Source organism: Anthonomus grandis, chromosome 4, assembly GCF_022605725.1.
Source record: "Anthonomus grandis grandis chromosome 4, icAntGran1.3, whole genome shotgun sequence".
Taxonomy (NCBI): domain Eukaryota; kingdom Metazoa; phylum Arthropoda; class Insecta; order Coleoptera; family Curculionidae; genus Anthonomus; species Anthonomus grandis.
This window is the reverse complement of record NC_065549.1, coordinates 10,121,456-10,146,842: the sequence shown is the minus strand read 5'-3', so window position 1 is coordinate 10,146,842 and position 25,387 is coordinate 10,121,456. Positions and strand designations below refer to the sequence as shown.

General features: G+C 31.3%; 1 protein-coding gene across 1 annotated transcript in view; it reads left to right on the top strand.

The window, feature by feature from the left end:
• Positions 1-2,731: 2,731 nt before the first annotated feature.
• Positions 2,732-25,387, top strand: part of LOC126735211 (uncharacterized) — a 58,269-nt gene continuing 35,613 nt past the window's right edge. The window contains exon 1 of the mRNA XM_050439162.1: positions 2,732-3,160. Coding sequence (XP_050295119.1) covers positions 3,035-3,160 — 126 coding nt within the window. The 5' untranslated portion in view covers positions 2,732-3,034. The remainder of the gene's footprint in view (positions 3,161-25,387) is intronic.

Below are 25,387 nucleotides of genomic sequence, written 5' to 3'. Positions count from 1 at the left end.
GTATTATTTTTCGATGTTCTACCTGGATCCGAGAGATTTCCCACATGAACCGGGACACCCTGTATACAAAAATGATTTGAAAAACTTTTGGAAAAAAATAGTAATTTGTAAAAAATCAGTTTTTAAATATTTAAAAAAAAATGTGATGAAGAAAAATGATTTATATTTTATTTACAATATCGTTTTTCTGCCTTCTATAGTTCTTGAGATCTCCAAATGATTTAATTGATAAGTTTTCGCTTTTTTCTACGTATTCGTTTTTCTACGAGTTCTTCTACGTATTTATTATAGATGATGAGCAAATTTTTATACTATCCTGGAGAAATAATGTATCTAAGACGGTAAAATGTGTCTAAAAATGGAATTTTTTTTACCATTTATTGAGTTTATTTTTCAGCAATGGTCTATATTGTCTTAGAATTTTATATTTTTTACATAATTTTATTATGCTTACTACAAAAAAAATCTAAATTTATTGGGATTATGTCTGTCTAAAAGGCCAACTTTGATTAATTTTTAGATAATATTAATTAAAAAAAATAATATAAGAGGATCGACATAATTAAACATCTCTCTGTGAGTCTGTCCTAAAATAACAAAAAATAAATAAATTAAAGTTAAATGGTAACATCACAACAAACCTAATTTACGCTTAATTAATTAAAATTGTACCAAATACCGATGATATCAAAATATCGTGCAAATGAATTAGTAATTATGTCGAAAAAAAATATCTACATGCAAGGTGTTGATAATTTTTTTTTTATTTTATTTATTTAAAGTGATTTATGCTTTTATTGTGACAAATTCTTTTATATAAATTATGTATGTAATCATATTGACAAAATCATTTAAATAGTAATATTATATAACAAAAATATATGTTATCATATAAATTATAATTAAAATAATATCTATTGTTTTTATTAAGAAAAGATTTATCTGTATATTTTTTTGCGTTTGTTGATAAGACTTGAACTATTCATATACAGGAAGGCAAATCAATTATTTTAATTTAATTAAAACTTTTTTATTTTCCACTGCACGTTAATTTAACTTCTGATGAAGGATGAATTTTTTCTCTAAAGATTTTGGTGAGAATTGTAGAATAAAATCACTTACCCCACTTATCCAGAAAACATATAAAAAGATTTCAAATGACCTGAAGTGCCCGGAATTTTCATTTTTCCTGTAAGGAAATTACCCATCGAGAATGATTCCTAACTCCAAATCCCTAGAAAGTATAAAAGATTACTTGAAATCATGACAAACATAGAAACTTTTTTGTTTCAATAAATCAATTTTTCTATTACATCTAACATCAATGTATTACTTACAAAAATCTTTTGATCTACAATTCAAGGTGGTTTCAATAGATTTTACAGATCATTGAAAAAATATAAATTTTGACATCGAACAAAAAATTGGAGTTTTAATGGATCTTCTAAGGGGTGCGTACTTGCAATCTTTTCCAGAAAGAGAAATTACTGAGGTTAATATGAGTAATAAGATCTGATCAACCACATGTTTGATAATGGTCTAAGTCTGTCTAAGTATGAGAGAGAATCTGAATTTATTGAATTAGGTGTGTAATTGTTTTGTTTTGTATCTTGAAGGCATCGTGCTTCTTATATAGTTCGTCCATTGCGCGACAGATTTCTTTTAACCATTATTCTTTAGCCCTCTTTATATCATGTTGCATTTGTCTTTTTAATTGCTTGTATTTATCTCTGTTTGTGTTTATACTTTTTTTCCAACAGGTTGATGATATCTCGGTTCATCCATGGTCTTTCCATTGTTTGATCCTTTCTGCCTGTGACTTAGGTTCCCACCTTCAACATTGTTGCTTTAATTTTACTCCAGGTATCAATATTTATTGTTGATGCCTCGGATAAATTCCTCGCAATTAGTCACTTGAATTGCGTTCGGTATGGTTCTTTTTTTAAGGCTTTTCAAGTTCGCTTTCTTTGGTCTTATCAGTGTCACCGTCCGCATCTGGTTAGGTTTCTATGCTCTTTATTCTGTTTCTAAACTGCCTGCTGACTCATACAAAATCTATCGAATTCCTAATAGGGTTGTTTTCATTGTCACCAGGTGATGTCTAGGTGTAAATTCGTCGAGGGAAAAATTCATAGAAGGTGTTTGTGATGAGCAACTCCTTTTCCTGGAAGCACTGTATGGGTCTGTCACCTTTTTCATTCCTATCTCCTAGACCAACATCCCCCACAACATTGCCAACTCTGCTTTTACCAACTTTGGCGTTAAAATCCTTCATGAATATACCGAGCTCATGTTTTTTCATGTTTTTGATTAATTCATCCAAATTGAAGTAGAACTTTTCTACAGTTTGTTCATCGCTGTCGTCTGTAGGAACGTGTATTTATTGGGCTGGTGCATATTCAAATCATCGTCGTTCTATCATTGAGGTGTATGCAGTTGGTTACGTGTTGTTGAAGCTCTTTTTTGAAATTAATGCTTACACTATGCTTGTGTTCTCCACTATTACATGCTTTTTAAGCAAATTTTAAACATCGCACTGAGGTCGCATGCTTACTAAAAAATCTCTAATAATTTGTTTTAGTTTCGATAAAATAATGTGGGCACCATCTTTCATTAAAATTTTATAAACAAAAATATTAATCATATAACCCCGGTACCAGCCATAAATATGCATTTTGCATCCATGACTTTAACTAATAAAATCCTCGGTTTTCCCCACCCAAATGAAATAAATTAAACAACATTCAATAGTTGTCAGACTGCTCGCGTACCACCTTCCTTACGTACGAACGTCAACTTTAATACGAGTGAGATAACAAATTAATTCTCGGTAAAAAAAAAGATAAGCGGGAATCGCGATTAAATTTATTTTTCTGTATGTGTTTGGTTAGACCCTGAGCTCGTGGGTCCTGATAAGAATTAACGGTTTTCTAAATTTGTCGCGAGTGATGATCATTGACAGCATCTTCATCGGTCGAAGTTAAATAAAAAAAAAACAACACAACAGAAGAAGTTAAATTATGACAAAAGACAAATGACACTGGCGTCGCGTTCTGATAGTTTCGATGGGACTATAACTGATAACAGTTCCATAGATGACTGCAAGGATGTGACCAATTATTCTTTGCCTTTGGGACACCTTAATGATATTCGATTGACTGTAAGTAGGATTAAGAATAACCCATTTATTTATTATTAGTAAGTATTGTTGGATAATAAAACAAACAAAATTAGACGCATGCGTCATTTTTTCCCTATGTGTTTGTCGTTGCGAAGGTCATGGTTAAGGTATACTCAAAACGGTCAGTTTAGGTACTACGTGCTAAGTGATTTAAGTATTATCTCGTTGGATTGAACCAGGATGAATAATATGGATTATTGATTCATTGGATAGTTTGTTGAAGCTATTTATAAAGTGATAAGCGATAAGAAATTATTTATTTAATGCGCCTTACTCAGGTTCCTTTGTTTGCACATATATAAATTTTTTTAAAACTGTGAACAGTGAGAATTTTAACTCGTTTAATAGGAGATTTCTTTATTTGATATATTTTTAGGAGGTGAAAGGGTATGTTCCTGAATTGGTGCCAAGGCATAACTCTTAGCACTTCTATATTCCTTAAAAAAACCACTACAAAAATTAAGAATCTTATTTAATAGAATTCACTATTATAGTGTAGTATAATAACTTACAAGAAATAGTCCATCTTTTCTCAAAGCGACCGGCTTATATTAAATAGTCCAAGTCACAGGTCTCAAATTTATTTTAATTTAAAAAATTTCAGACCTGTGACTTGGAGTTTATTTTATTACTATTTAGTATAATACCTCATAAATAAATTACTTAAGGAGGAGATTCTTACTAATTACTTAACTATTAAGTAAGTAATAACCTCCAGTAAGTGGTACCAAATATATGGCAATGAACAGCGACACAATTCAAGTTTTTACACATAAAAAATGGAATCATTCTGATGGATATTGAACCTAGCTTAACCAAGAGCTTGCCAAAGTGAAAAATTACGTGAGAATGAATTATGGAATGACTCAAATATGAGAATGAATTATGGAAAAAAATTGTAATAAAGAATGGTATTGAAAAGTTTAGAAAAATTACAAAGAATTGATTATTCAGTTAAACTGACTTCAATTTAAAAGAAGCACAGCGGCCCATCACCTTGAGCGTTGATAACAACCACAAGGCAGTATTGTGAGAGAGACCATCGTGTGGTTACGCTTACATTTTTTCTTCTTTTTGTATCTCTCGTATATATTCAATAATATAGTGTACCTAATAAAACAAAGATTTAATAATATAAACTAGTCATTTTAATGTGTAGTCTTGCCTCTATTTTCCTAGTTTAGCTTTAGCAGTGTAAGAGCAAACTAATATACAGTTTATTTTCTAATCAATCCAATATTGATATAGGTCGATAATTTTAAATTAAGCTGAGATCCCTCTTCTTATAATTTGAAGATACCATGGCATCCTTGCACCTATTAGGAAACAATCCAGTTTTCAAGTATCAGATTAGGAATATGACACAAAGGGGATAAAATGCTGTCAGAACAAGCAGTGGGTTTATTCTTTAAAGACTCGCTTGCGGTAATAATATTATCAGAAGTAGTTGTAGGATTAGAACATTAGAATAGCAGGCTAGAATTAGCATTAACGTGGAACTATAGGGAGTTTGCAGGACAAAACTTTGACACTTAGTTTGACAGGCACGAAGCAATACTACCTCTGCTTTAATAAAATATGAAGCATTTTTTTAAATAAAATAATGAGAAAAGATACTTTCTAAATAAGTCAGAAAAGGGCAATAACATCGCAACGCCGCTCGATCGCAATATTGGTCCTACTGACACAAGGATTCTTTACCGGTGACGTCGTCAAAAAATATTTACATGATAAATATCTATTAATAATAGATTATGCTTTAAATATAAATAGTGTTACCGCATATGAACTCTTTATGCGTTTTTTTAACGTACTTTATTAGAGTAAAATTATCTAATAAAAGGCATTTTTATGGAAATTAAATATTTTATAAAGATTATAGATTTTTTTATAATTACATTATTAATGTTTTTACAAATATTTAACATTAAAATATGTAATTTTTTTGCCAATATCACAAAAAAACATACAATCAGTCCTGTTAATAGAACCTTAGACAAAACTAGTTTTTTATTCCTTATAGCCCATTAATAAATAAGTAATTTCAAAAAAAATATTAAATTTAAATATAGAAAGATTCTCGTATTTTACATTCAAGTTTTTATTTAGGTTTATTTCTATTCTCCCCTATTCTACGTTTATGATAACGGTTCTCCTTTGATATGATTTTATGACAGTATCGGTGTTTACTTAATCGGATTAAATCGCCTTTTTTCCATCATGCACAACTTTTTACCATTGTAACAGTTCACAAAAATACTCAAATGAGACCTTTTTCAACCAAAAACTAAAGAAAAACGACAGAACTTCACAAATTCCGAATGTAAACACAAAGCCGTTTGACGAGATAACATTTTGCGCATCACTGAGCTTTTGCTTACGGTGGTGCCAAATTTTTTAGAAGCTGTTTTAGCGGAAGATGTTATTTTTAATAATAATGACTTTTATTTCCAACAAATACACAGATATCAAAATAGTAATAAATTTGTCATAGATCACCTAAATGTGGCGCAGTCTAGCTAATAGCTACTCTACTGAACCATACATAGGAATCCTAAATATTAATTAATTATTAACTAATGTACAGTAAATACGTTATAATATATACATCTCACATATTATAATATATATTTAGCCACATAATATATTATTCTACAGAGTCTCCACTGTACATCCATCAAAATTACTGGCAACCATTAACTCAGTCAGTAGGTACCTATACCATTTAATTATTCTATATAATACAATAGCCGCTCTAATTATACAAACAGATTAATATGTCCCTTAATGGGTTTTTTAAAATGAACTGATGGCAAAAAATTTAAGTGTCGCGGAATTTTGTTATTAAGTTTCGCTATGTTATAACTAAAAGATCTTTTAAAAGTAGTTGTCGTGTGAAATGGAATTGTAATGACACTTGTATTATAAAGATCTAAGCTATGTATTTCAGAACGAAACTTTATTTTTCGATATAAATAATCAGGACATTTTCTCGCAATTATCTTCTGAAATAAGACGACTGAGTGGAAAATATGTCTCTCATCCATTCTAAGCCATTGTAACTCCCTCAATTTAGCCGATACCCCTCGCTCCCCACCACGTAAACCTCCAATCAACCTCACACAGTGATTTTGAATCAGTTGGATTCGGTATATCGTCGTTAATCTTCCAAACTGACGTATCTCATAAAAATGCGAATTTGTGATTTTTACAGCAACTTGGTTCTAAATAAGTAAATTTTCATCTCACAAAGTAGCGTAACTCAATTCGCATTGGTTCATTGGTAAAATGAAAGACATTTTGTCGTATGTCAAAATATTTTACATTTTAGTTCTCACAAACAGACGTAAGTCGAGATACGTCAGTTTGTGAGATATTAATTTTTTTAAACATATCCAACCACTTCAGGCGTAACTCAGTTTACGAGTTCTGACAGGAATAATAATCCAAGTGCGTAATCATTGCAGACTGGATAAAATGCGGTGTTAGATAGTCAGTTCGTTAGTTACGGGTACCAACCCGCCACCTTATGCCGACCCTGCATACTTTATTTAGAAATAGCTTAGTTTGTATTGTCATCATTTTTAGAACGTATAAATATAATGTAATATACAAGAGCAATAACAATTAACATAGTAATCGATGTAGTCATTATCTATCAATCAAGTTAGTTATAAGTTAAGTTAGTCCCTGTTCTCAATAAATTTGTTTTTTAAAAAAGCAAATGCTGGTTGTTGTCCTTTAACTGGCGCAGTCGGTAGTTCGGTCTTTCCAATATTGGACACAAATCGCCATATTTGGGTCCGTTTCTACGGTTTGAAGACCGCTTCAATCCCTGGAAGCTGAAAGAAGACCTGCAGAAACCTTCAAAGAACAAGAATCGTCGGAAGTACCTGCAGCGATCCAATTGAAGCAACCACCCGTTCAGCACCGGATTGAGAACAGCTATAGTTTAGGTCCTGGGAATACAAAAATCGATTCCTTTAGGAAATTAGGCTAAGAGACAAATGGAAATTTTGGCAAGAACCTTACTAATCCTCACCTTCGTTGGAAGAGAACTAGCCCTTCCCCAATTTCATAACCTCAACCAGAACCCTGGACTACTACCACTTAAACTCGGCAATGCCCAAAACACAGCAGACTATTGGTCTTTTGTACAAATTTTTGACGTAAGTGACATAATCCAAGAAACCAAATACCTAGAACAGACTTTTATAAAACTAAAAGAATCAATTCATAAATTCTTTGACAATAACTCCTTTTTAAACTCCTATAATCTAGTCAATTCGTTAAGTGCTAAAGTAAACTTACAAATTGAACAACTAAATCCCTTATTTAACAACCGAAACAAACGTGGACTTATTAACGGTTTAGGTTCCATTATAAAAACCATAACTGGTAATCTCGCACAAGAAGATGCTGAAAAATATGACAAAGCTATTTTGGAAATTTCTAATAACCAAAATTCGCAAAAAACGTTTATAAAAGAGCAAATAACCATATCTAAAAAATCTGTCGAACATTTCGAAACCATAAGCAAAAATTTATCACATAATCAACGTATTTTAGAAAATCGTGTAAAAAAACTAGAATTGGTGGTTAAACAAATGAATTTGAATAATACAAATACATACTCTTTCTTTTTAAGTGAAATACTTGTCTCTCAAGTGATAAATGCCTATCAAAATATATACGATATCTTGGATAACATCGAAATAGCGATTACATTCTCGAAATTAAATATATTTCATAGCTCAATAATCGACTCAAAAGAACTTCTAAATGAAATAAAATTAATTGGCCCTAACTTAAGTAAAACTAAGTTACCATTTGCGGCAACTTTAGAGAACATTTTACTATTCGAAAAAATTGTCGAAATTAAGGGTTATACAAAGGAAAACAAAATATTCTTTATAATAGAGGTACCTATAGTTGAACTCGAAAATTATGTACTATATCACCTCTACCCTTTGCCCGTACCCTTAAATTCCATTTACCAAATAATTATCCCTCAAAGTCAATACCTTATCCTAAATGAACACTCATATGTACTGTTCAATGCCAAATGTCAAGAGGTAGCTACAGAAATCTACCTCTGCAAAGAAAACAGTCCTCTGAGCGTATCCGAGGATCCACCATGTGAAGTACAAATGATGTTGTATTCAAAACATCCCTCAAATTGTCGAGCCATTCAAACCGAGGTCAAATCTTTGAAAATCCAGAAGCTGAAACAAGATAAATGGATAATTGTTTTACCTCAAAAAACCATAGCTGTCCAACAATGTGGCCATAATAAAGAAAATATCCCAATCCAAGGCACCCTTGTCCTTGAGTTAAACCCTAGCTGCACCATACAAATGCAGGACTTCCAGATTAGAAGTTTCCACGATACAAACACCCATTTTTACAACATTGAATTACCCACGCTGACCTTAGACTTAAATGATTGCCCTAATGCTATTGATTTACAGCCCTTTGAACTCAATAGCTTAAACTTCGATGAACTTAAGAACATTCAAACCATGATGGACATCCAAGCCAAGAAAATGGAAGAAACCAGCCAAGGACCTGTCCATATAACAAATGTTAGCGTATGGACCATCATCCTGTATATCCTGATGACCACTGTAGCCGCCTTCCTGTTGCTAAGAAAGACAAGAAAATTAATCCAGACCAAAAGAAAACATCCCAACCAAACCACCACCACGACCAGTGACGACGAAGAAACCCTACAGAATCCGAGCCATATTATCATATAATTCACCCCTGGGCTCATTTCTTAGGAGGGAGGAGTTACGGGTACCAACCCGCCACCTTATGCCGACCCTGCATACTTTATTTAGAAATAGCTTAGTTTGTATTGTCATCATTTTTAGAACGTATAAATATAATGTAATAGACAAGAGCAATAACAATTAATATAGTAATCGATGTAGTCATTATCTATCAATCAAGTTAGTTATAAGTTAAGTTAGTCCCTGTTCTCAATAAATTTGTTTTTTAAAAAAGCAAATGCTGGTTGTTGTCCTTTAACTAACCTTTTGTTGTCGTTGCAGCGTGCAGTTGTTGCTTGTAGTTGATTTCAAGTTTACCATTGTACTGTTTTTATGCTGGATGTGCTTGTGTTGTGGAAAGATGGGACAAAAAATGTCGTCTTTTCTAAAGAACTATTGTTTAGTGGACAATTAAAAATAGGCACTAAGGTTAAAATGTATTATTCCAATAAGTGGTATAGTGGAAAAATAATAGATACTGACGCCGACTTTCCTGTAAAAATTAAAAAAATGTTCAGGTAAGACAGTGTGTAATATTTTTGTATTGTGGAACTTCACTTTAAATTTTATTTACATTAATGCCTGACAGATATAGAATTATTTTTTTCAGAAATACTACAAGGCAAGTCAGTAGACACCTCGGTAGACACCACTTTTTACAAAAGACGCTTTGCAGTTTTTAATTTCACGTTCTATAATATCTCGACCAAAGCCTGCTTTTGCTATTGTTGGGACGAATGTGCTAGCAAAAAGGGTTCATCCGAAATAGCAACTTGCGTAAATAAAGCATTGCAAAGTTACGATGATCAAGGAGTGAAACTAGTATCTATGTATTGCGATGGCTGTAGCGGCCAGAATAAAAATAGCATCATGGCTACTCTGCAGCAGGAGACTCTGCGCATAGTACTATTTCACATGCTCCATTTCACATTTCACATGTCCCATGCTGGTAACATTTTCGTGCCCTCTCAGCTATATCCAGTCTTCAGACTTGCCAGAAGACAACATCCTTACCAAGTTAACCCCCTTGAATTTACTGATTTTTTGGACTTTAAAGACTTCTATCGGTAAAAACAGCAACTACTGGAGAGCAGATAAAATGAACGGAGATCATGGTAATTAAGGTGAGCAAAAATTCTCCTCATGAGATATTTTTCAAAACAAGCCATCTTGAAGAAAAATAGAAATCATTGTCACTTAAACGCCTTAAAATCAACCTTAACAACGTACATCCTGGAAAGATGAATTCAGAACCTATTAAAGTATCCAAGGAGAAGTTCTCCGATTTTCAAACATTCTATATTGGTCAGACTCCCATAATAAGACTTCCACATTAAATAGGTCGCAACTATGTTATTTGTTTGTTTTTCGTTCTTGACAGTAGGCAGTGGTTTTAAGAATGACCTTTTTGTTTTTTGTTACCTACAGTATTATTCTTAGGATGAAGTTTATCTATTTAAAAAAAATCTTTGTTCAGTTTGTTTTTTACTACTTTTTTATGAAGAACTTTTCATACAAGTATGCGCGTTTCTTTGTTTGATTTTGAATTGCAATAAAAAACTTTTTAATACAAAAAAATGTTTTTTAATTTCGTTTTATTTGCCTGAAGCGACGTATTATCTGTAAGAAAAAATGGGCGTAAATGATTTTAATTTAGATATTTTGGTCTCACAAATAGTCGTATCTAAAATTTTTCAAAAAATTTAAGAAACCGAGAGTTTTTAATCTTAACGCTTTTAGACAGTTTAAAGTAAACATATTTTTCCTTTATATAAATTAAAAATATGTTCATTTAACTAAATTATTAGTCCCCAATTTTACAGCCTAATAATTAATAAAACTTAAATCTGCTCTCCTGAACAATTAGGAAAAATTAGATACGTCAGTTTGGAAGATTAACGACGATATATCTCTTGCTAACAAACATGATGCATAAATTACATATGCAAAATTGAAATGGAATAGTACCAAAGAATCTCAAAGCAGTTTTTTCAAGGGGTGTCTGTTTTTAAAAATCAGAAGTTTGAAAAAGCCTTCCTTATGCGCATACTTACATGTTCACTAAACCTTAAACTCGAATCCACCATTAAACCTAAGTTCTTAGTGCAGTCCGTAAAGTCTATTATTATTTAAAGTTAGTTGAATATCATGCAAATGTAACTTTTTTAACCGAGCTCTACCAAAAAGCATAACCTGGGACTTAGTTTAGTTCCAAACAATGTTTACTAGAAACTGTAAGGAGTTCTCTAGATCTTGAGTCAATTGATTAACCGCTTCTACAATTTGATCTGGTCCAAAGGATTTATATACCTGTGTGTCATCAGCGTATAAATGCACGGTAGAATATTGCAAATGCTTTACCATCTGAGAAGTATATAATATAAAAAGCAAGGGCCCTAAAATGGATCCTTGTGGAACCCCAAATAGCAACTGTTCAGAATCTGAGACTTTGCCATTGACCTTCACTTTTTGGCTTCTACCCTGTAGATATCTTTTAATTAGTTTAATTGAGAAATCAGTAAAACCTAAATATTTTAAGATTGCTAGTAGAAGATCGTGATTTATTTTATCAAACGCCTTTGAATAGTCTAACAGGATTAGAGACAGTTAAATTATTGTTCTCGATACCATGAATTATATCGTCCGTAACTTTCAAAAGCGCTGTTGAACAACTGTAGCCTGGTCTAAATCCGGACTGTATTGTGGGCAATATGCCTTTTTGTTGGACATAATCACGAATTTGATCGTTAAGGACCCGTTCTAAAATTTTTGATAGAGTAGGAAGAATACTTACAGGGCGCAAATCTTTTAATTCCATAGGTTTATTTATCTTAGGCAGAGGATAACAAGCGAGCACTTCCAATCATCTGGAAAGCAAGATGTCTCTATCGCATAGTTTACTAAGTGCACAATTACAGTAATAATTCTGGGACAACAAAGCAACAACATGTCAATACCAATGTCATCACATCCGGTGACACACGAATTCGATAAAATACTGTTCTCATAATAATTTAATAGCTGAGGGTCTCGGTTAATTTGTGGTATATTAACAAAATAATTATTAATGTCATTTACTGACCAACGGTCGATGGGAACTACCTTTTTAGATTTATCATAAACATTAAGGTCCCTCATAAGTTTCCAGTTTTCTTTAGAACCATTTCGTCTAATCTGACTATTAAGGAAAGCCTTTTGTTCCCGTTTATTTGTATCAGAAACGTAATTCCTCAGTGGCCTATAAGCTTTGCAATTTTCGGCAGTTTTATTTTTTTATATTTGGTTAAACATTTATCTCGAAGTGACATTAAACATTTTAGATTAGGGGTAATCCATGGGCTTTTCTTTTTTGTAATACGAGCCGTAATACTTCCTTTTTGAAGCATAAACATCAAAAATTTCAATTAAAATCGTGGTAAATGCGTGGACTTTCGAGTTAATATCCGGTAAATAATAAATTGTATCAAACGGAATAGTATGTAGTATATCAAGAAACTCTGGCTTATTAAAATTTTTAAAATCTCTGTACGTATAAAAAAATGGCTTAGATTTTTTTAATATCAACATCGAATTCACATTTTACAAAAAAATGATCGGAAAAGTTAGAGTTTTGATCAACATTTAACGCACAGATTAAATTATCTCCTGAACATATAACCAAATCCAATAGAGTCTGTCCCGAGGGTCCATGGTGGGTAGGCTGTTCAACCATTTGCCTTAGGCTTAAGGAATGTAAAATGGATGAGAACCGCTTTACATCGTTGGATAGGCTTGCCATATTTGCATTAAAATCCCCAATACGTATAAAATTATCACATTCTGTTAACAACATAGAAACATTTTCCTCAAACTCATCAAGAAAATTATTAGGATTATTACCAGGAGGCCTATAACAAACTCCACAAATATACACATTATGTTTAATTTTGTATTTTATCTATAACTGTTCTGAATTATTTTTACTTATACAATCAACTACTTCAAAATTAATACAATCCCTAAGATAAAACATTACCCCTCCACCTCTATTTGTACTTCAATTGCTCCTAACTAAGCTGTAACCCGGGATTTGAATAATCTCGTCAGGAATTTGTTCAGTCAACTAGGTTTCTGGTATTCCCACAATATCAAGATTGTGGTCTACAACGTATGTCTTAAAATTATTCAATTTTGGTACTAAGGAATATTAATTTGTCCCACTATTAAATTGCCATTCATAATCTAGATTTTAGTATAACCAGTAACTGCCAAATATAGCCAGATAAGAGGAACGAAAAAAAAATCCCTTATTCAATCATTTCCTCTATATCCGTATCACTCGTGATTACTTAATATTTTTCACCATTGGATTTACGTACCAAAGTGTCCTTTATATAAGTGTCCTTTAACTGTTGCTTTTATAAAGTAAGTAACTCTCTTTAGTAAGCTCCTCTTCGACGTAGATTAGAGCGGTGATCTCCCCTAAGTCAGAATTTTGTGCCGTAATTTTTCCCTTAGATGTCCTGGAACGTAGCAGGCGCTGCTTTAGATCTGCAGATTTCATAGAGATACTGGACTTAACTCCATTATGGACAGGAATATGTTGCACTTTGTCAACGTCCTCTTCTTTTACCTCTGGACACAGGCTTTGAAGCAATTTCACTATCTTGGTCTCTTTGTTCTCCGCTTTCACAGAAGTCAAAAGACCAGTAATGCAGATGGTTTTTCTAATTTTCGCAGTTTCATTAACATTTAAGACGACTTTAAGTTTTTGGACTTCCATTTTAAGAATCTGGTTCTCGTTTGAAACCTCAGACACCATATGTGACAAGACCTTAGAACATTGAAAGGCCTTTCAATGTTCTAAGGACAAGACTTTGGTGCGCTGCAACTCCTCTTCATATTTTTCGTTAAAAAAATCCATTGATTTCCTCATCTCCTTAATTTCGTTCTGCAGTTCTCTTCAAGTAATTTCAGTTCAGTATCAGCTCCTGATGTAGAAGTGTCAGTATGCTCTTAGAATAGATAATATCAATTTCTATTTTTAATTTTAATCCAAAATCCAACACAAATATATGACCACCCTATAAATATATATATTTAAATATATATATATATAGGGTGGTCCAGTTTAAACGTCGATAATTTTAATACGTGATAGAGAATTTAAAAAGAAATAGACTTTCATTATAAAATTTTTCTCAGAAATGTTTAATAATAAAGATACAGGGTGTTAAAGTTAAGAATAATTATTTTAACTACCAGGTCAATTTTAATTTAATTTCGCATGCAGGTTATTGTAGTGAATTGTCAATTACTGATGAAGCCAATTTTTTAAAAATTGCCTGTGGCGTAACATACGGAGGGACTTGGTCCTTTTTTGTCTCAAATCTGCGAGGTGATAAAATATTTTTTTTATAAGAAGTCAACTGTTAGATTCTCCATTTTATTTGAAAAAAAAGTTACTCCTGCAAAATGATTTAAGGCACTGTTTTTAAAATATCTTAGTTTAATTATACATTATTATTGTTACTAAGTATTATTGTACATACATTATTATGTGTAAGTATTATTTTTAACTTTAACACCCTGTATCTTTGTTATTAAATATTTCTGAGAAAAAATTTATAATAAAAGTACATTTCTTTTTAAATTCTCTGTCACGTTTTACAATTAATGACGTTTAAACTGAACCCTGTATATTAATATACAGCTAAAAATTTCCTCTTTTAAAAATGTGTGTAAACTTGACAACAGAGAATCGCTGAATATTTTTGTAAACAAAATACCCCCTTGCCCCTTAGCATATGTTAAACTCAAACAAAGGTGTTGTTTACTGATTCTAGTCTTTCAATTGTCTAAGGTTGTAGGGGAAAAATTGACAAAATTTGAGTGACAAGTTGTATGGAAGTCCTGGGATGAAACCACCGGTTGAAGTAAACGTTGTAAAAAAAACGAACTATTTGCTGTCGACCTTAATAGGTACCAAATAAATACCTCATTATAGTAGCCTCTTGATTGCATTCTTTTGTATTAAATAAATGACCAAAATACTAAAGGATTCGAGTGGACATTCTCCTAGGACCGAGTAACATGCTATCTTAAAGGTGAGTCTACTTGAGATTTTATCAGGTGAAGCAAAGTAGGATACCTGGAATAATAGAGGTTACTACGATAAATTTTAAAGCATGGTAACTAATAAAGCAGGGTGATATGCATCCCTCGTCTACTAGAGGTACTTTATTCCTTACGAGGTCAATGTTGAAGTTAGTAAACGCCAGATCTAAAATGCGATTAACTAAGTTGGGTATATTGATATATTGTCCAAAATTAAATACTTTTTTTGATATCTAATACTCTAATACTAGATCGTCAATTAGTAGATACCCTATCAGTGAATGTTAAAATCTCCCAAGATGATAATATTCTTATTAAATAAGCACTCCATTCAGATCAGAATTCAAATCACTAGCAGTAGGGGGAATATGAATTACAAGCATATAAATTTAAAAATAATGAGAACAAAAAAAACTTAGTAGATAGTCAGGTACAGTTTTAGACGGTAAAAAATTATTGAAGAGAATTAGAAAAAGCGAAAAGAAGTACAAAGTTATATAAATAAAAAACTATGTGAATCCAAAATTATTAGTTTTTAAATTAGAGGAGAACAAGTGAAGCTAAGAATTATTGACATACTTAAACCGTGAATTTTATATAAGGTGTTCGGGAACAGATTTCTCTTTTCAAAGGTTAAATGACAAATAGTTGACTAACCTGATTAACATCATAACAGGACGCTTAAATAATCATTGGCGAGGAGCAGATAAGGAAACTTAATAAGAATTTAGATGAGATCAAATGAAACTAGTTCAGGCGTTAGATCAAATATTTAAGATATTGGAAGAAAAACTATATAATCATAATTAGTGATGAGCACACGAGAAACCCTAATTAGAAATTAGCAGAGAGTAATTGAAATTAGAAATTATTGGCTGGTAGGGAAACAGATCGTTCAGACTTAAGATTCTTCACGCATCTGAGTTTATAGAAATAAGTTACTCATTATTTACATACTAAGGAATACATAAAATTTCAAACTGTAAGTGTGAATTTTCTACAAGGTCTCCAGGAGCAAATATCTCTTTTTAAAGGTTAAAGAAAAAAAAACCAACTGACTTAATTAAGGACATGAAAGATCACCTAAATAATCATAGTGATCAACTGGTGAGGAGCAAAAACGTAAAGTCGGACTAGGGTTATATATTATTATGGGCTGTATATTTGATTTATATGAAATAGCTGGTTCAGACTCAGATTTTAAGCTTCTAAGCTTTTAGAAAATAAATTCCTGGAGTCTCTTTAATGGAAATAATTAGAATATCTATATAGATCAAAGAACATTAAGGTTTAGTAAATTTTTGGGAAATATGTCAAAATTTATGAAACAATACAAGAATATTAGATATAATTTTTTTAATGCAACCAAGAGCTTTAACACCAACTGATTTTTCTACTAAGGATGTAGTATTTTAGTTACAAATTTTTTAATATAACACATACCCATATATATCAGGAATAAATAATGAGAATTAATAAACAAATAAAAATAAATAAATAAATAAAGGAATAACAAATGACGACTAAAATTATTCGAAAAAATTAAGTTTAAGTAAAATAATCAAGTCATTCATTATTATTCATATTTTTATAATGACTGTGACTATTTATATAGAAACTACTGAATAATCATGCAAGAAATTTATCATATTAGGCGCATAGGTACATTTTTGCCAATTTATAAATTGTTCTAAGCATTATAGTGAAGGGGTACAAAGATGGACCTTTTAAGTACTGCATTAGGTCTTACAATAATAAAATATAGATTATTGGTTTAATGGATAGTTTGCTATAGCCCTTTATAAAATGATAGCCGATAACAAATTGCTTACTTAATACGCTAATGGTTACTCACATCCCTTTAACTGTTTATTAAATAGCCAAATAGTGGGCGATGGAGGTTCTAATTCAAAGGTTTCCTTGATTGGAGATTTTTTACTCAGAAAAGTAAAATTTGTTTGATTTTAACGTGAAAAAATATCGATAACATGAAATCGTGATGAAAAATAAAATATTTGAATAAAACCTTAAAAGAACACCTAAATGATTGGAATGAGAAACTGATGAGGAATAGAGAATGATGAGAAATTTAAAAAGAGGAAGTAAGACAACAAAAAAGGCCTTTATTATAAATATCGAAAAAATACAAATTAATATGAAATTATTGACCGGCCTTGGAATAACTGATTCAGAACTAAGATGAGAACTTCAGAGCCTATGTAGTAGAAAAGTGTCCGGTAAAGCCAAGTCCTTTAGCATCAGCAAAAGTACCAAAATTATGATTATGAGAAAAAATTTAAAGTAACAATAAACAACAAAATTTCTTTGCAAAAAAGTCCTTAAGAAAACGTGTAAAAATATTGAGATGAGATGTTTGAAGAATCAGACAGAAAACCAGGATGGCTCTTTCAGAAGGTCCTACACTAAAAAAACTGATGATTAAGACAAAAAAGTTATAAGAAAAATGAGACAAATGTATGGATTAAATATAGGAAAACAAGCTAATAAAAAAAGATAGGATTAAATGTGGGTTCTGAAGATATTCACTATTAATTATATACTACAGTTGTTATTAAAACTATGAATTTTTTATTAAGGAAAAAGATGACTGAACGCAATGTCAAGAGTATTCAGGTAAAATTGATAAACGTTGTTAAAATGTTTACAATATAAAAAGTGGAAATAAGAAAACAGAGAAAAAGATTTTGAAAGAAGAAACTAACAATTGAAAAATAGAGGAAATTTAATAAAAACATTAGACATGCAACTAATCAATATAATAAAATAGTGCACAAATAAACCAGAAATTAAGTATTTTTTACTTAGTTGTTGTTGAGAATAACTTTAAATGCTTAGAATAAAATGAAAAATTACTTCAAATGTCCGTAATTTATCTAAAGAAACAAAGGATGCTGTCCAGATACTCCACGAGAAGTAAAACATGGCTTTAGTACCAGAAATAAACATAAAATGAGTTTAAATTGATTTAAATAAAATTTAAAAAAAAAACAAATATCTGGGCTTTGTCACAAATGATCTGATTTTTTAAAGTATAAGGAGACACAGAAAGTCTTGGAAGTACACAAATAAAAAATAGCCTTAAATGCAACAAAAACGAAAAATTAAATTTTCTTCAAAATATTTATTAGGTATTCCTTTGCAAGGACCGATATTTCCCACTAAAACCATTACATAATAAACTGATAATAATTTGTCAAGTGAAATAAAAAATAACAATTAAGAAAATCAAAAATTTAGAATATAATATAAATAACCTCAAAAATCTAAAAAATAAAGAAAGGCTTGAAATATCAGAAAAAAAATATGTGGATAAAACGGAAAATAAATTATTCAAAAGTCGAAAATAAAAAAAAGCGTTTCAACAATAGAGAATAAATGAGATGCATTTTGTCCATTTTTTGTAATTTTGGCAAATAAGCAAAAACTGCCTACGTGTCTGGCAAGAAATTTATCGAAAAATTTAATATACCCGAAAAATTTATCAAAAATTATGCAAATGATGTACTTATACGCAGACAATCTGGTATTAATTATATCCTAAAAAATTTTGAAAAACTGTAGGGCATACTGCATTTAGTTTCTCAACCTTGGACAAATTGCATTTTGTTTGTCTATACAAAGCGGCATGAATAAGTATAGCAAGGATATGAAAAAAACGTAAGTAGGTTTATAAGATCAGTATTTTATTTTTGACATACAAAATATTTTTAAATGTCATAGAGGTCGCCGTCGTCATCATTATTGCAATCACATAGCATGTCACCTTCTTCGCTAGTATTATCACCCTCAGTTTCATCTTGGTTCAGTTGATTCTCATTTTGTTCATGGTTATTAGAGAGAATAGGTTGCAACCATGTTAACTTAGGATCATTAATCCAATTTGCCCCTACAGAGTTCTACCAAAAGTTTTGAGAGGCTCTGGAGTTTTTTTGTTTTAAGATCATTTTGAAGCATTACAATAGGTAGCTGTAAAGTCGAAAGCTTTTTTCCGCGTTTTACTAAAGTTTGAAATTGCTTGGATTGATCGTCATTTCTGTAGAAAAACTCGGTCTTAAGCAAAATATTGCTGTTGTTTTGTGATCTCTTAATAATAATCCGTTTGGCCGCACTGATCGCTTCAATTTTCTTTAAAGAGGTTAACGCAGTTTTTATATCGTAACACGATCCGCTGGCAAATACGAAAGGCCGCGTACCGGAAAGGTAAGACTTACCTGACATTACTTTTACGCTCTTTAGACGTAAGATTTTTTTCCTTTTTCTACTACCACGATCCGTATCACCAACTATATGATCCCCTGTCACAGGGAAATCCATTATTTTAAATTTATTCCGTAAAAAACAAAGAACTTGAAAGTACTCAAAATAAACACTTCTAACCGCAACAAGGGTAACGACAAACAAATGGCAATAAGTCCACGGTGCAAGGACAAACTTCTGTTAGTTTGTCTACTGGTAATGGACATATACCATATAGAAAGTCCAAGGTATTTTCATTATTTAATTTGCATAGGACAAAGTGCATTTGGAACGTCTGCTCCACAAATACTCTATGACCTAAAATACCAAAAAGAGACTAAAACTTACCTAGTTTTAAGTTTATTGTTTGGGTGGTAAAATAATACGCATATATATTTGATGCTCTCCAACAAAGCCATTACATAATAAAGCGAGAATAATTTATTCAAACATACATTTTTTACTACCTAATTAACCGCAAGCGAGCATAAACAATTGTATAGATTCCTAAAAAGTATTTCAAAAATAAATTCCTCTCTATAAACATCTTAAAGCATTAGGAGCAATAATGATTAGATTATTCTGAATTATAGCAGACAATATTTGTTTTATCTGATATATAGATTTTCACATGAAAGCACGCAATTGCCATAATTTAGGAAACCATGAGTGAGTGGGTTCCAGTACCCCAGGTAAACATTAAGTTATTAACAAATTACGTCCTAATTTTAACTAAAACTAACTTAACATTTTTATTTATAATCATAACTAGCTGCGTATAATTTAAATAATAAGGTTTTCTTATCGCACATGACACGTCTAATGCCAGTTAGCATAACACCATTTAGGAAAAGTTGAACAAAACACGTTTTCCTGACTATGAAAAGCTAATTTACTTATCTGAATAACCTGGTAAAATAATTAAATTTACATACTAATTAACAGGTTTTGTGGTTTATTATTTAAAATCTTTTAAAATATCTACTGAAACGGCAAGCTATAGTGACACATTTGGATTTAACATTAAAACAAAAAATTGTTATTTTTATATTTATTAGATTAAGGTATAAATTCACTTCTGAAAAAATATTAAAAATAGCATCCAAGAAAATTCGTAAAGTTGTTCAAATCAGCAAATAATTTAGTGAGGTTAAGGATTAGCTGAGGTCACACACTATTTAAACAATACAAATCAATTATTTTGTGAGACATGATCACCTTGTTGTTGAAACGCTGATTTTCTAGGAAAAGTAGAGAAAAAGCCATTAATCGTTTCACTCATCTAAAGAAACTAGAGAACTTAAGATTGTGTGTTTTAACAGGTTTTTACTCATTGTCAGAAGTCAATGACCTGAAAGTATTAAGGCCTAAAAAATTGTCTCCCACCTGTCAAATATTAGTACATTTTCATTTACAATTACAATTTTAATTTTTATGAAACCCTACGAAATCGACTGATTATACAGGGTGGCCTATCGAAAATGTACCGCAAGGCATTACACGGTGGGAAAAAACTTTTCGGCAAAATACAAAAACACGTCAAGTATGTTTGTCAGGGGGACAACTTTTGATATAAAAACCATTTCAAAAAACTCAACCCCCTAAACGGGAGTGACATCCCCTAATTTTTTTCAAATAGGACGAAGTGATACCTCCTTAAAAAGGTCTTGCCATACCAAAAATCGAGTCACTCGTTTAAGAAATATGGGCTCTTGAAAGTTAAACGGTAATGTGTGACGATATCATTAAAATTTATTAAGAGAGTAAGACTAAACCCAAAGTGAACATAGAACACATCTTTAAGTCGAAACACTAATTTAATCATTTCAAGTAAACAAAAGATAAGGATGCGAGAAACAATTTATTGTCTTTTAAATGAACTTATCGTTTTTGCGACAAATTCTTTCTTTCACATTTAGTGAATAAAAATATCTGGTTTCTTTCTTCCCCTTTAAATTAGATCAAGTAGTTTTGCTAAATACCCGTTTTGTGGTTAAAGTGTTTAAAAATTGTTGGACCTTTAAATTTATCATCAATTATGCTGTACTCAATTGCAGAAAAAGTAGAGATTATTGAGCTTTTTTTTTTAAAACAATGAGTGTGGAAATCGGGTCGCGGATTTATTTAATGAACGGCATCCTGACAAACATCTCTCTGGGAAAATTGGTCGGGAATTGGTTGCAAAGTTTCGCGAAACAGGTTCAGTGTATAACAAAAAGAGGAATATTGAAAATGCAGGGTTTCATGAAGCTATGGAGACTGCAGTATTGGGGGAAGTTGCAATGGATAGTACGCTAAAAACAAGACAATTGGCCATTGCAATAGATGTGTTTCGAATAAGTGTCCAAAGGGTAAGAAATACAAGTACCATCCCTATAAAATTCGCTTAGTGCAAGAATTGAATGAAGCCGACTTTGATCCTCGCTTGCAGTTTTGCGAAGTTATGAGTGAGCGAGCGTTAAACAATAATAATTTTATATTTAATGTGTGTTTTTCGGACGAGTGTTCTTTCTTCCTAAATGGTTTAGTGAATCGCCATAATTGCCGTTATTCGGCTGACAGCAATCCAAGGATTTTCCACGAAATACACACACAACCCCCCAGATGTTGTATGGCTGGTATTTTTGAAAATTCCATTGTGGGCCCCCCTTAATTTTTCTCCCTGAAAATTTAACAGGCGATATGTACTTAGATTTTTTATAAAATGCCATCGACCCAGCTCTAACAGATATCATAGAAGAGGATCAGGAATTGATTTTCCAACAACACGGAGCTCCTCCACATTTCTCACTAAATGTATGCAACTATTTAAATGATTTCCAGAACGCTGGATAGGACGAGGGGGCGCAATTGAGTGGTCCTTCAGATTTTTTCTTGTAGGGACACACAAAAAACCGTAGTTTCCAAAACTCCACCTGCTACATTAGAATAGTTACGAAGAAGAATTATTTACGTATGTCGCGAAGTAACACCGCAAATGCTTCTAAACGTTCAGCAACGGTTTTAAGATAATTTGAATCACTGTATGAACGTTGGCGGACAGCACTTCGAGCATTTACTTGATTAAAATGGTAAGCATTAAATCGCTTTTTGCATTTTTCGTGCACATTATTGTTTAACTTTCAAGAGCCCATATTTCTTGAACGAGTGACTCGATTTTTAAAAACTAAGTAGCGTTGTATAGGGAATGACAAGATTCTTTTAAAGAGATACCACTTGACCCCCGTCCTATCTATCTATCTATTAGGGGATGTCATCCCCGCTTAGAGGGTTGAGTTTTTTTAAATGGTTTTTATGTCAAAAGTTGTCCCCCTGACAAACATACTTGACGTATCTTTGATGATTTCAATACTTTAGACCTTAATCACATCACTGATTTTTATATTTTGACATAATTTCTTAGAATTTCATAAGTAAACTTTAAAAAATGCACAGATAGGAGACATTTCAACAGCTTTGATTTTAAGTTTTAGACCTCAATAATTTTTACGTCTTTGATTTTGCATATATAGGGTGCCTCATTGAAAACATATCGCAAGGCATTACAGGGTAGGAAAAAACTTTTCGACAAAATATTAAAAAAATAATGATATTTCTCTTTGTGTTATCGCCCTAGATACAACTTTGGTCAGGCTAGCATCAGTGGTCTTTGAAGGGATTAAAAACTCTAAAAAGTTGACCAAAATAATCAGAGAAACTAGTGTTAAATAGCGTTATTTGACAGTTTTGTCTCTCAGAGCTAGGAATTGTTTTTTATAGATATAGTTTGGAATTATTGTATATATAGAAATAACTTTCTTTTTCTTATAAACCCCTTAATAAAACAGTTTTCCTGTTTGCGAGTTAATCACTGTAAAAATACGGATACCTTAAATTACATGTACAGTCGGCAAATTTGAAAATGTCCCTCGCGTCTGCTCTCAGACTTCGTTGCCTTACAATTTGGCAACATGGCTTTTGACTGGAAGGGGTAGCGTACGGCGGGCGGTAGGGTGTATACTGTATATCGATCGAGTTTAGTCGTGTATAAATAGGAAGAGGTGATGGAACTCATTTTTCAGTAGATGGGGTTTTTGCAATGGGACGTTTCGAATATTTTTGTGGCTGTGCAAGCTGATATTAAAAAAATCAATCAGTTTGTTTTTCTTCCTTATGTAAAGTTTTTAGGACCATGCGCTATAGTGTTTTATACGTTGGCTAAATGCGCTCTTCAAAATTCTGTTTGATTCATCAATTTTGAGAAATTACTTTCAGTTATTTTTTTATTGGGACACTATATTTCTTAACTCCAAATTATTATTTTTTTGCTTGATCTTTCACAACCTATATTTTTGTTGTCAAATGCTGCTTGTTGTCAAAATAAATAGAAAAAAAATCGTTTTTACATTTTTATGCATTACATAAAAATCCTAATAGATGTTTTCTTTGAATTTTTTTTTATCAAAGTATTGGTACTATATATTACTCACCCAACATTTGGAAAATAAAATGCAACTTAAATAAAAATACCAATCCAAATTTTAAATTGTTTTTTACTTTTAAAGTGTGCGTTATTGTATAAAATAATATAATTTAAAAAAATACCTATTTGTTTTTTTTATTTTTAAATATATGGTGTGTATTTAAAAATAAAAACAAAAAGACGTAATTCTATAGTAACAACTGTAAACAAACAGATGTAATTCTATGATAAAATAATAGTTTTTTTAATTCTGGCAGCAACCAGTAAGTGTAAACCAAAATATAGGTAATCATAAAAAAAGGAAACATTATAATAATAGAAACTTTAAGTGCTACAGCAGAAACGATAGGTATATGTTGTATATGTTGAGATTTTTCTCTTTCATCCTGTGTCTAGGAAATGAAAAACGCCAACTCAAACCTGTTTAAGGCATTAAAGGTTTCATAAAAAATAGCGCGCTATGGTTAGCACCGACTCCTAGCATTAATAACGTAATACGAGCTGAGATACTACCAAAACTACTTATTTTGGAATACCCTGTCCAGCGCAGTAAAACTAAGTACTTGTACTAAGGACTACCATACTATGGGAAAAAAATTAAGATTTTTGTCTCTTTTTCCTAACATTTTATTGTTATAAGTATACCTATATAAAAATACAGGATGTAGAACTCGTCAAAAGAAGTTGATATACCAAAAATTGCCTATACTCGTATAGTAAAAGTTGCATATTAAGAAAGTTAGTTTGCGTTATTGAATTTTTTTTACTCATTATCAAGTTAAGTAGACATTGTTTTTACAAAAACTGTTCAAAATTGTCCCCACTTGTTCGATTAACCCAAAATGTTGTTCGGCAAATCCATATTTTAAATTGTTTATTTCTATATTTTGGTAAGAGGTAGAAAAAAATCTATGTGGTTCTCATGAGTAAAGCACACTTTTTAACTGAAGTGATGAATAAAGTAATATTTCCGTTTGTAAATAAGGCACTCTCGTGATTTCTTCTTGAATAAAAAACTATTTTTTATAATTTTTTATTGAAGCGAAGTTAACTTAAATTACTAAATTTTAATTGTAGTAGTCCCGTATCTTTTTTTGTTTACATTTTTTTAAACCTTATAAAACATATAAGTAATGGATCAAAGGTCAGTTTCAAAGCAAACATTTTATTTCCTATTTAATGACAAATTACAGTTCCTTAAGTATAACATCTTAATAACAATTAATAACATTCAACACTACTCCTAACAAGCTTTAGTAAGTATAATTACAATTTAAATTTACAATAAAAATACTTTTTTGTACATTTCATATATTTTTATTCAACTTTTAAATAGCCTATGTGTATTGTGTTTTTTTCGAAACTTATGCCTTTTTTTTTAAATAATAATTATTTAATATCACAGGGTGCATTTGGTATTGGTATGGCTTCTTAATTAATATTTGGTATAAAAACCATTTGCGTCAATGCATTGTTGCAGCCTTTTCCGAATTGATCCCGCGTAATTACTAAAATCGGGCCTCCCTCTAAAAGATTCCCAAACTCTTTGAGCGTGGGCTAGTAAGGTTTCCTTCGATCTAATTTGGCCTTGATTAAAAGTATCCCAAGAATTCACCA